This window comes from Nicotiana sylvestris, chromosome 10 (genome assembly GCF_000393655.2).
Source record: "Nicotiana sylvestris chromosome 10, ASM39365v2, whole genome shotgun sequence".
Taxonomy (NCBI): domain Eukaryota; kingdom Viridiplantae; phylum Streptophyta; class Magnoliopsida; order Solanales; family Solanaceae; genus Nicotiana; species Nicotiana sylvestris.
Window position 1 is genome coordinate 4,052,591 of NC_091066.1, and position 13,217 is coordinate 4,065,807.

The 13,217-nt window shown below is 37.9% G+C and overlaps 1 protein-coding gene and 1 pseudogene across 2 annotated transcripts; both read left to right on the plus strand.

Annotated features, from left to right (window-relative positions):
* Nucleotides 1-260: 260 nt before the first annotated feature.
* Nucleotides 261-5,992, plus strand: LOC104236758 (uncharacterized; annotated as a pseudogene).
* A 1,653-nt stretch (nucleotides 5,993-7,645) lies between these two features.
* On the plus strand, nucleotides 7,646-10,966 carry LOC104236757 (calmodulin-7). 2 transcript variants are annotated; one of them, XM_009790754.2, is made up of 2 exons: nucleotides 7,646-7,865; nucleotides 10,258-10,966. In XM_009790754.2, exons 1-2 carry the CDS (start codon nucleotides 7,790-7,792, stop codon nucleotides 10,629-10,631), a joined length of 450 nt encoding a protein of 149 aa, XP_009789056.1. In that variant the 5' UTR covers nucleotides 7,646-7,789; the 3' UTR covers nucleotides 10,632-10,966. The 2 variants fall into 2 exon arrangements, with proteins under 2 accessions (XP_009789056.1, XP_009789057.1); XM_009790755.2 differs by lacking the exon at nucleotides 7,646-7,865 and adding an exon at nucleotides 7,906-8,682.
* Nucleotides 10,967-13,217: the final 2,251 nt, after the last annotated feature.

Here is a 13,217-nt window from a genome sequence, read left to right on the forward strand (position 1 = left end):
AAAATCAAAACGGCCTCTGCTTCTGCGAAGAAACTACTTTTTTGTGCTTCTCTAAAACTGCTTCTCAAAAGTAAAAATGCCTCTGCTTCCGGGAAGAAGTGTCTTTTTTGTGTTTCTCTAAAATTACTTCCCAAAAATATATTTTTTTTTCCAAAAAAGCTTGGCCAAATAACTAAAGTTGAGAAAAAGAATGCTTTTTGAGAGAAAAAAAAAAGTGGGGTTCCTGTCACACCCTTGTTAATTCCAATATTCAATTTCTCCATTTTCAGCAGCAAAAAAAAAAAAAAAAAGCCTCTCAAATTCCAATGGCTCCGAAGCCTAAAGACAAACCCAAGGGTTCGCCGGCGACAGTTGGCGCTGTTGGCCTCGAAGATCTCTTCACATCGGTCAATCGCCACATTCAACGATCCGAGTATGAACAATCCGTCAAAGTGTCTGATCAAAGTCAGTTCAATTTTTACTCGCATTTCGTGAATTCAATGAATTTAGCAAATTTATGACATTTCCTTAACTTCTTTTAATGAAATTTAATTAATTTTGCAATTTTTACTTGCATTACACATTTTCACTTATTTATTCTGCTATTTTCTCATGCATCTGTGTTGGATTGTGTATACCGTCTTAAATTTAATAAACTTATGACATTTCCTAAAGTTCGTTTAGTGAAATTTGATGAATTTTGCCCTCAAAGTTTTATCAAAATTAACTCAATTTTACTGCGTTACACATTTTCACTTATTTATTCTGCTATTTCTCTCGTGCATCCGTACTTGATCGTGTATACAGTCGTAAATTTTGTAAGTTTATGATATTTCATGAAGTTAGTATAATGAAATTTAGTGAATTTTGCAATTTTTCTTGCATTACACATTTTCATTTTTTGATTCTACTATTTTTCTCATGCTTCTGTATCTGATCGTGTATACAGTCGTAAATTAAATAAATTTATGACCGTTACTCTGAAATTTCGTTTAGTGAAATTTAATGAAATTTTGCCGTCAAAGTTTCCTATCTAAATCAGTTCAATTGCACATGCATCACACACGTGCATTTCCAAAATTCTGTTTTTTCCCTTCATCTATGTGTGTTTGATTGTGTATAACGATGAATTGGGGACATTTTCTGACGTTGAAGTTTTTTGTATGAGCAAGCCGTTGAAGTTTCAAACCAATGTCAGTGCAATTTCACTTGTATTCACATGTTCATTTTGAAATGGTGTTATTTTGTCATGTCTGTGTACTTTATTGTGTATACAGTATTGAATTTGATGAACTTGTGGAAATTTTAAAGTTCCTTTGATGAAATTTTATGAATTTTGTTTTATGTGAATAAGTGGTCAAATCTCACTTGCATTCCACATTTTCATTCCGAATTCTGCTATCTGTTGATATATGTAGGTTTTAAGTGTGTGTAAGTATTTAATTCGGTGAAATCATGACACTCTCTGAGTTTATGTGATGAAATATGATGAATTTTGTTTATATGAACAAGCAGTCTAAGTCTTTGATTATAACTAGTTCAATTTCTTATACCTAACATGTTCATTTCCGAGTTGTGTCATTTGTTTGCTTGATTGTGCATACCATCTTGAACAAAAAGAATTTGTGAACTTCGTTTGATGAAAATTTATGAATTTGTTTTGAAGTTCTAGCTGTTGCGCCTGGAGATGAGGACGCGATTCGCTGTAAGTGGTGGCATTAATCAAAGCTGATAGTATTGGAGAAGCGCTAGTTGCTATTCAAGAGTCCAAAAAAGCTGCTATTGATCTTAGCTTTTTCAAGGTAATTTATACTTTATAAGAAACTTCCCAGATAAATATTTGAACATTGAACTCTGCCTAACATAGCTGGTGCCGAGTTCGGATAAATGAGAAGGGTTGTTGCAGGTTGAAAGGCTAGACTAAAAATAGTCTAACTATCACGGATCCTGATTTTACGGGCCTGGATAGAGGGGAATGGATACATAGATTTTTAATAGAAAAACCTAATTCGTGATTGAAGTGTTGTTGTAACTTCAGTTCAGAGAGCAATTACTCGAGTTCCCTAACTTGGAAATTTCACCTGAAAGGGAACTTTAATATTTGGATTATCTGAGCTACTTTTGTGATCCTAGTCACACTTTTTTTCTGCTGTGACATAAGATATCTGCTAATATCAGTTCTAAAACATTTCGTTTTACATGAATATGGCGTAGCCATGTAGGTAGATGGCAACTCTCTTTGTACTGTAAAGCTTTAGAAGCTGATCAGAAATGAAAATAATTGAGTGAGAAAGGCTTAAAATGGTTAATGGGCAGATCAGGTGATAACTGACAACCAAGAAAAGGATTCTATTACATGTCTGGTAAGAGCTTTATAATTTGACATTGCTCTCTTTCATATAAGGCCAAACTAATTAAAAGTAAAAGTATTGGAATGATGTTTCTATATTAGACAAAGACATACCATACATATAGAAGAGTGCTCTGGTATATTCATATACTACTACATTCTCCATAACTGGTAACAATCAGACGCTCTATTGAGTGGCTTTTAGTTGAGGTGCCTTTGTGCAGTGGACTCCCTAGTTAATTTAAATGTTGGAACAATGAAGAGACCTTAATAAACCTTTGGAATTTTGCAGTTTGATTGCTTAATTGGACATTTCAAATGGATTTTAGAAGGCAGGAGAAGCTTCTGCTATTGAAGAGATATTTGTAGTTGTTGAGCCTTTTTGTGAGCAGTTTTCTCTGGAAAGTGTTAAGGAATAACGAGGAAACCAAGGCATGTCAATGCTTATGGATTTCCATTTGCCTTACACCCTCACAGTTTTTGTTTCTATTAATATGTTTAGAACTTGAGCGATGAAGTTACTTTCGAAAATCCTTATAAAAATTACTTTCTGAAATATTTGGTTTCTCAGTCAAGACTTCGCTATGAATTTAATTGTAAGGAGATTTAGCAATATGATTTCTTTGTTCACCTTATTGCAAACCCCTATGCTTACCAGGAAAAGAGTTCATTTTTCTTCAGCAATGGAAGTTATCTCTCATTAACATGTTCCTTTTCATTGTGATGTTGCTCTTTCGAAGGCTTATTGCTTATATAGGCAAAATAAACTGGATCAAGCGTTGGAGTCCTTAACGGGGCAAGAAGGAAGTACTGCATCAATGCTGTTGGAATCTCAGATTTTATATCGTTTGGGAAAGATGGAAGCTTCTGTGGATATATATCAAAAGCTCCAAAAGCCCCAGATAGACTCCTTAGAAATTAATCTTGTTGCTGGTTTGGTTTCTGCTGGAAGAGCTTCTGATGTGCAGGGAACTCTGGATTCCATCAGAGTTAAAGCAACTAGCAGTTTTGAATTGGCATATAACACCGCCTGCTCTTTAATTGAGAGGCAGAAGTACAAGGATGCTGAGCAACTGCTATTGTCAGCTCGAAGGTAGGAGATTTTTGAAGCTTATAGTTTACAAGGTCATACATGTCACCGGCACGGTTTTTAAGGATTAGTGAATTTGTTAAGTCTTGTATTTAGTATGAGATTCTTAATTAGTTTCTCTTTGATGAACCCCATGTGACAAACTTGATTTGGAACAGTTAAGAGTAATTCAACATCAAGAAGTGTGGAATCAGCAGAGAACATGTTCCTTTAAGCTGATTAATATAACCCAAGCTACACTTTGTGCTGCTGAAAGGATCAAGGATCTACACTGTATCAAGGATCTACACTGTATGCCTAGTACCACAAGTCTGAAACAAATATTAATAACCGTTATAAGAGATTGCCTATTCTTTTTCCATGTGGTGCTTGTCTGTGCTGTATTGACTGTAGGGTTTGGAACTTCCAGTTCTTAATATGTGCTTGGACACAAATGAGATAACTTGCTAATTTTGCTGGTGAAATAACAGAATTGGTCAGGAAACACTAATGGAGGAGAATTTAGCTGATGATGATGTTGAAGTCGAATTGGCACCCATTGCTGTTCAACTTGCATATGTTCAACAGGTAAAATTATTTTATAACACGAGTTCGACTTTTCTGTTTGCCTTGATGTGTTGCAAATACATGAATATCTATGTGTTATTGCAGATTCTAGGAAACACACAAGAAGCTGTTGCATCTTATACCAACCTCGTGAAAAGAAATTTGGCAGATGAGTCGTCACTTGCTGTGGCAGTAAATAACCTCATCGCTTTGAAAGGTCCTAAAGATGTATCTGATGGCCTAAGGAAACTTGATAAGCTAGTAGAGAAAAGTGATGGACCACAAAAGTTCCAGCTTGGTCGTGGACTGGACTTGAAGCTTTCTCAAAAGCAAAGGGAAGCTATATACACCAATAGGATGCTACTGCTACTTCATTCTAATAAGATGGATCAGGTAATTAATCTGAAACCTAACATTTCATTTTGTTTCTTTTTTCTTTTTTCAAGGTTAAATGGAAATACATAAGAAGCAAAAAAGAAGACCCCGAGCTACGGCTGGTTATTGCGTGTTCTTCTTTAGATGCTTAATTTTAGTTCATGGATTATTACAGGCTCGAGAACTTGTTGCAGTTTTACCGGATTTATTTCCTGGTAGCTTGATGCCAGTACTTCTTCAAGCTGCTGTGCATGTGCGAGAGAATAAAGCTGGTAAAGCTGAAGAAATACTAGGACATTTTGCAGATAAGTTTCCTGACAAGTGCAAAGTCATCCTGCTTGCAAGGGCACAGGTTGCTGCTGCTGCTGGCCATCCTCAGATTGCAGCTGAGTCTCTGGCAAAAATTCCTGACATTCAACACAAACCTGCAACTGTTGCGACCCTCGTTTCTCTCAAGGAAAGGGCAGGAGATATTGATGGTGCCGATGCTGTGTTTGATTCTGCCATCAGATGGTGGTCAAATGCAATGACAGAAAACAATAAGCTCAGTAGCATCATGCAGGAGGCTGCTGCTTTTAAGTTGAGGCATGGAAGAAAGGAGGAGGCGGCGCGCCTATATGAGGAGCTTGTGAAAAGCCATGGAAGTATTGAGGCTTTGGTTGGGTTGATCCAGACTGCTGCCCATGGAAATGTAGAGAAAGCAGAAGCTTATGAGAAGCAACTAAAACCACTACCCGGCTTGAAATCTATTGATGTCGATAGTTTGGAGAAAACTTCTGGTGCAAAGCATGTTGAGACTGTTCCTATTGTCGGTGTTACTGAAGCCAAGGGTAAGGATAAGGCAAAGAAAAAGAGGAAGAGAAAACCGAAATACCCAAAGGGCTTCGATCCAGCCAACCCAGGGCCTCCACCTGATCCAGAGAGGTGGCTTCCGAAGAGGGAAAGGTCTAGTTATAGACCAAAGAGAAAGGACAAGAGAGCAGCTCAAATTAGAGGTTCTCAGGGAGCAGTTGCGAAAGAGGCAGCGATTAGTAACGATACAAAATCAAACCAGCCAGCCAATTCCAAATTAGCCTCTCAGAATGCAAGCACCGAGCAATCCAAGCCTTCATCGAAATCAAGAAAGAAATCTAGGAAGTGATCAAAGAAGTTTCATCAGTTCTTGGTCGTGGTTTTCGGGCTTGTAAGGCATATTTTTATGGTGCCTTCAGAGTCTAACCTGAGTCTCTTTCACAACTCTATCTGATCCAAGGAGTTTGTCACTTTATTTTCACATAAAGTCCTCAGACAGAGAATTCTGCTTGGTCTGAACTATAAGGTATGGATAATCAAAGGCATGGATGAGTCCTTTGTAACCTTTTTGCTCTTAACATGTAAAAGCCTGTCTTATAAGCAGTGGCGGAGCCAGGTTTTAACAAGGGAATTCGGAATATTAAAAAGTTAACAGACGAACATGCGAAGGGGATTTTAACATCTATTATTTATGCATAAAAAATAATGTTGTTCTTTCAAATAACCCCCTTCCGCCACCCTAGCTCCGCCCTTGCATATAAGTTGAGAAGGTTAGAATAGCATGTTCACTATTAATCGAGTTGTGAGTCGTGCTGTGATTGCTCCCGAATTTTTTCAGTTATAAAATTAAACAGTTACAACATGGGTTTCAACTCTTTTCAGGATATGATATTCTCAAGTCAAGCCATAGGGGTGATGAATAATCGAAAAAATTCTCTCCAATTTCAATTCAAGGACATGACAGATGAATTACTTCCTCTGTTCCAGTTTATGTGAACCTATTTTCTTTTTGGTCCGTTCCAAAAAGAATGAACCCTTTCTAAATTTGGTAACAATTTAGCTTAAAGTTACAATTCTACCCATAATGAAAAGCTTTTATAACCACACAAATACTCTAGACCCCATTTGGACTTGTTTAGGACCACAAATTCCAAAAGTCTTCATTTTTTTCTTAAACTACGTGCTCAATCAAACAGGTTCACATAAATTGGAACCGAGAGAGTACTACTTTTGTTAATACTGAGTACTTTTTGTGACGTACATCCATCATTAGAATAGACAACCATATGTCATTCAAAATGAGAGGCTAGTTTTGTCGAGTGATTTGTAATCTTTCCTAATTTAGTGGGTTCATTTGGATTTCTTTTGTCCTATGGTAGATAGAAGTAGTAATCTCCCAGCTTTCTGAGAAGGAAAAAAAGGTAAGAGAATGTAAAGAAGTGGCAGAGTTTTCTCTTGCTTCACTCTTCATAGGAATTCTTTTCTTTAGTTTATACTCTTTTCGGCCTAATTTGTTTGATATTATTCAATCGGATATAAAGTTTAAGAAAAAAAAAAAATTATACAAAAGCTAAGTATGAAAATATTGCAAAGAATGCCATAGTGAGAACTAAGAAACAACTTGTTTTTTTCTATCAAATGGACACAAGTCGTCATATCATTGAGAAAGTGAGGATAAAATAGCAGACTAATCTCTAATTATAAGAAAGTGCTATAGTGCCAAGTAATTTGAGATGGCAATAGCAATAATAAGAAAGAAAAGTGTAATATTTTGACTAAACAAATTTCCATAAACTCATAAACAACTATAAAAGCAAATTTTTGTTCCCTTCTATGATAAGTTAAGAATAAACGACAATATTATATAAGAAAGGAAAAAAGTTTCAAGCTTGATTGGTAGAGTTGTCTATTAATGCAAGGTATGCCATAATTGAGGTGCGAACCAGGCGAACACCATTATTATATTATTATTATTATTATTATTATTATTATTATTATTATTATTAGTAGTAGTAGTAGTAGTAGTAGTAGTAGTAGTATTGAGGAGAAGTAATTAGACAGGACACGATGTGACTTCAAATTTCTAGGACATGACCTTTGATAGGAAGATGCGGAGGTCGCACGTTAGGATTGTAGGTTAAAAGGTGATTGAGGCTAGTCTGATAGGGTTGTGTCTCCGACTGCTAGTGGTTAATGTTGTGTTCACACTATTCTCTATTTTCATTGTGCCGGACTTTATTTACTGGTTATTGTTATTGTTTTTCTTATGTTGTTCTTGATTTTTCTGTTGATGATACTAATATAGTGTTTCTTTTCGTCGTCTTGAGCCGAGGGTATTTTGGAAACAACCTCCCTATCTCCTCGGGTCGAAGTAAGATCTACGTACACACTACCCTTCCCAGACCCAATTATAATATTTTACTGGATTGTTGTTATTGTTGTTGTATAATTATTAAAAAAAAGAAAAAGGAAAAGCATAAGATGCCCAACCCCACAACCCCTCCAAATATTTGGACCATTACTACCCTATATAATTGCCACCCCATATTTCCAAGTTGCCACGCACTTGTTCATTTTTCTTCTCAATCATCTTTGTCCCATTTTTCTCTCATTTTCCACTTTGCAAACTTCCCTTTGAAATCCTAAAAGAAGAAGAAATGGCAGATCAGCTCACAGATGATCAGATCTCTGAATTCAAAGAAGCTTTCAGCCTTTTCGATAAGGATGGAGATGGTCAGCTCTTTACTATTCCTAACATTTTTCTTCATAATATACCATTTGTTTGAATAAAAATTGTATCTTTAATCACTTTCGATAATACCCAGATGCCAAAATTATTAAATTTGTTGTTTTTTCTCCTATTTATGTGTTTACTTTTTCTGGGTCTGGCCTATAATTGATCCTAGATTTAGAGTCGATGGCTCAGAACCCTTACTTTCTATTTATGTATATATGTGTGTGTATCTATTTAAATTGTTTGTATGTATGTATATATATATGGTTTGAGCTAAAAGCAGTGTGATTTGAAGGGCTAGATCCACATGTTGTGTTGCCTTTTCTTGACCAATTTGTGATCTATGAGTGACTTGATGTTGAGTGAGGATGAGTGGATCCGAGGTAGTAGGTACCCGGTGGATTATTCTAGGTGCAAGCGAGATGACCCGGACACCAGAATAGTCAAGGTGCAAGTGAGATGACCCGGACACCAGAATAGTCAAGGTGCAAGCGAGATGACCCTGACACAAGAATAGTCAAGGTGCAAGCGAGATGACCCGGACACCAGAATAGTCAAGGTGCAAGCGAGATGACCCGGACACCAGAATAGTCAAGGTGCAGTGAGATGACCCGGACACCAGAATAGTCAAGGTGCAAGCGAGATGACCCGGACACCAGAATAGTCAAGGTGCAGTGAGATGACCCGGACACCAGAATAGTCAAGGTGCAAGCGAGATGACCCGGACACCAGAATAGTCAAGGTGCAAGCGAGATGACCCGGACACCAGAATAGTCAAGGTGCAAGCGAGATGACCCGGACACCACAGTAAAAAAGGTGGATCCAACTTTTGAAGTGAATGAGTGTGGAATACCATTGAAACCAATTACCCTTTGTGAAAATGAGTGCAAACTTATTTTAAATTCATAAATATTAGGAAAGATTATTCCATTCAATATATAGTTTGAATGGAGACAACAACAACATACCCAGTGTAGTCCCGTAGATGGGTCTAGGGAGGGTAGTGTGTATGCTGACCTCACCCCTACCTTGTGAAGGTAGAAAGACTGTTTTCAATAGACCCTCGTAGTGGAATGGAGACCATTGATACAAATGCACCCACTGCCAAAACCTAGCATCTTTTCACGGTGAGTATGGTAGTCAATTTGTATCACTACGTGGAAAACTTACACTTCAAAATAACCTTGGGGATGCTCTTTCTTTGTTTTTATTTGGAATATGTTTGATAAAGATTTGATTTTGAACCTGGGTTTTGCTTCAACTTGTAGTCGAAATGGATGTGAGTTTGATCTATGTGAAGTTGGTGGATTTTCAGTGTTGGTCAACAGCTGTCCTTGTTGGTATTGTTAACTTGTTTGATTGATTGTGGGAACTTGAGGATTGTTTGGTTTTGACAAATGGGCAATTTGGGGATTGCATCAGAATGGTGCTGTTGAAATTGTATTTGGCTGAAATCAGTTAACATCTCTTAAAATGGTTGAACCTCTTAAGCGTTTCCTAACTAGCAGTCCTTCTGTTGATTCATGATATTTTTGGTTTAATGATGAATATAATCCATTTTGTTCGGTATGATGACTTGTTGGTAGTGGGATTGTGTAAGTTTTCATAAAATGCTTTAACTTGTGAGAAAGTTTATGCTTGTCTTTTGGGAAGGATGTTCACTCAAATGGTTAAATGAAATGTTCTGACTTCAATCCGCGTTAGACATTTTGGCCAGTGTGACTGTTCCCTAGACATTACTGATGTTCCCTATCTCTATTTTTAAATATGCAGCAGTTAGTTATATCATTTGAGAAAATAGATGAATAGATAGGGCGAAGCCAGCCGAAGGAAGGGAAGGTATAGTAAGCTATGAATGACCCCGTACCGAATATTGGTAGAATGGTAGTAAGGTTGCGTACACACTATCCTGCCCAAACCCCACTTGTGGGACTATACTGGGTTTGTTGTATACAGCAGTTAGTTCATTATTCTGGTGCAGACTGACGTTTTCCAGTATATTGAGTTATATACTTATGTTTGCTTTTCTTACCCGCTAGCTGATAAATATTCCCCCAGGAAGTTTCAGATTTAGCAGTGTTACATAAGCTAATTTTTTGTAACACCTAAAACAGAATAGCTGCTTTAATTTCTCTTCCTTATATTTTATAAATTGAAGTCGTGGAGGTGGTTAATGGTGTGTTAGTTTTTATCGTACATCTTTCATCTCTTTGATGAAATCTGTATTCGGCTATTCCCGTTGTTTTGTACTTGTCTTGAATTTTCTAGTTTGATCCGGATCACTGTTTTGCTGGTAGAATGAATAACATGAGTAAAAAGCCTTTTTAAGTATTGTATGATTCTAACATAATGTCTATACGTATTTAGTAATTATTGCGAAATATGCTACAGGTTGCATCACCACTAAGGAGCTTGGGACAGTGATGCGGTCATTGGGACAAAATCCAACTGAGGCTGAGCTTCAAGACATGATCAATGAAGTAGATGCTGATGGAAATGGAACCATTGATTTCCCGGAGTTCCTTAACCTGATGGCTCGCAAGATGAAAGACACTGATTCTGAGGAGGAGCTCAAGGAAGCTTTCAGAGTGTTCGACAAGGATCAGAACGGATTTATTTCTGCAGCCGAGCTGCGCCATGTCATGACAAACCTAGGCGAGAAGCTTACTGATGAAGAAGTTGATGAGATGATTCGTGAAGCTGATGTGGATGGTGATGGCCAGATCAACTATGAGGAGTTCGTCAAAGTCATGATGGCCAAGTGAGAACTCTGATCAACTCGACTTAATTCTTAGAAGTAAAAAATTACAAAAAAAAGCTGGAAACGGAGCAGATAAATTGGATGAGATTTCTATATTTGGTTAGGATACGTTCTTTGACGTTGTTAGATTTGTTTGGGTGCTTGCCTGTTTTCGTACTCGCATTGTTTTGTAGTGCTACTCTTCAGTATATGCTTGTCTGCTCTGTTTGTCAGCAAGTCTTAGTTTTTTCTTCTTAAATTCCAGCATTTTGAACTTATGACAATTGGAGATTTTATGTGTTTCATTCTGAGTGGCTAATTTTGTTGATATTCCAGATTCTTGGGTATGTTTGCTCTTTATTTCTGACTTCTAATTCGTGTCGATTTGCCTTTCAATTTTATGTTAGAATGTTCAATTTTCTTTTTAAGCAAGCAAGATTCATCTTGTGGAAATACAGTTGGATTTTGTCTCGTGTAAACACTTTTGGCTTCCATGCTCCCAGGGGTCCTCTTGGTCATTGTGGTAGAATAGCTCTCATTGTGGTAGAATAGCTCGCTAGTCAAAATAATACAAATAAACTAGAGTGGCTAGGAAGTTGCTAGTGAAGATATCTGGGACGACGATGTCGCCACCATAACAAGTGTCACAAGCGTGTTTTATGTCACACTAAAACAACAGCCCGCGCGGCAGCCAAGTCTCGACTTGACTTTAGCCTGCTCCAACACTTGGCCAAAATTTCAGTAACTTTAGACTTAGATTAATTTAGGCAACTTTTCAACGTAGTAAGCTTAGACTGATTTTAGGCAACGAAAAATAAATAAAGGGACAGAAAATTAAAGTGAACAAAAGGCACAATATACAGGAAACTCTTTTCCCAACTTTGTATTTAACTCGAGCATACAAAGAAACTGAAACTCAAAAGTACGTCCGCGTATAGAATGAAGATCACTCTTGACCCTCACAAGACTACTCTTTAGGACTTCTTCCTAACTCACTCTTACACGTTTTTCACTCTCCTCTCCAAAGGGAAAGGGTGCTGTCCATTTATAATGTATGAACCAACCCTATTTATACAATAGTTGCCTATTTTTAGGCTTAGGCACTTGCCCACTCAGCCCACTACTTTAGCTTAGTGTAGTTGACACCCTCAACTACTAGGATAATGTAAATCATGCTAAAGGATAGTGTGATCATGGCCCAAAAATGTTGCTAACTCCTGCCAGCATTTTAGCAAAGCCCAACTGCTGTCCATGTGCACAGCATGTGCCGTAACCGCCATTGACTTCGTCAATCCAAGACTTGCTGCCCAATTTTGTGCCTTGGCTTGGACCGGGCGCCAATGCCATTGTATCCAGCTGCATTGTGCCACAATTTGCCTTTGCCATTGCCTACAAACTTGGCCCGTTTGCCGCAACTCAATGTCATGACAAGTCTGCCCGCGCACTGCCTTCCCGTTGCACATTAGCCTGCCTTTGCCTCATCGTTTCTGCCTTGGTATGGCATCAATGCCTCATGCCTTGATGCCTTTGTCATGATCAAGTGCCACCCTCAGCCCGCAACTCATTGTCAAGCCCATGCCAAGTTGCCTCGCCTCCGTCAAAGCCTTGGCCATCACTTGCCTGTTTCCCATTTTTGCCTTGGTGCTGCTCCTGCACCTTAGCTTAGCAACACTCTTGCTGCCTCATGACAACACTCTTGTTGTCAAGTCGAGCTCAATTGGCGGAGGTTTAACAATAAGCGACCCACTAGTTGTCGCGAATAGGTAATTTTGCGACTAAAATAGCAACTGAAGATATAATACTAGTAGTATTTAGCGACACGGTCGCCACTAAGACAAGCAACCTACCATGCAAATAGGTTGCCCAAAATTCATGTACAAATATATTTTTAATTTCAAATCAAATTTCACCCATATCAGCTTTTTTTAAAAATATTTGGAAATCTATGTCTAAACAGGTCCTAAGTCAATGTTGTGGAACGCTTCTTTGGTAGTGTATTTGTTGCTTTTTAGTGACGAGTTTAGTTGCCGCTAATAGGTACTTTTGGAGCTATTGTAGCGACGAAGGCTGACAGTAAAGGTATAACAAAGTTGACTTAAAGCGTATTTGTGGCGACAAAGAAGAAAGATGTCAAAAGTTTGATTTTATTCAATCAGCTTAAATTCTACGCCAAAACAAGTGGACATGAACAAAATACTACTTGGGATATTTCGCTGAATGTGGAATAAAAATATTTGAATTTTGGGGTGGGTTATCAGGCGTGTGAAGAGGAGAGACATAGATGTTCCGGTCAGGAGATGTGAGAGATTGTCCATGGCAGGTGTGAGGAAGGGAAGGGGCAGGCCTAAGAAGTATTGGGGAGAGGTAATTAGACATGACATGTCATTGCTTCAGCTTACCGAGGATATGACCCAAGGTAGGAAGGTGTAGAGATCGAGAATTAGGGTTGTAGGTTGACAGCTAGTAGTGTGTTCCTCCTATGCTGACCAGTAGTACTAGAACTATTTCTGTAATTTCCCATTTATGGTTCTTTATTATTACATGTTGTGGCTTCCACACCTATTACCATGTTACGTTGTTGCTACTATATATTCTTTGCTACTTGGTTGCT

What these genes read in the sequence shown, in the direction of transcription:
- LOC104236757 (XM_009790754.2), top strand. Translation starts at nt 7,790, where the DNA reads ATGGCAGATCAGCTCACAGATGATCAGATCTCTGAATTCAAAGAAGCT. An exon ending in TTTCGATAAGGATGGAGATG is followed by an intron (nt 7,866 to 10,257) that starts GTCAGCTCTTTA and finishes AATATGCTACAG; the next exon opens with GTTGCATCACCACTAAGGAG.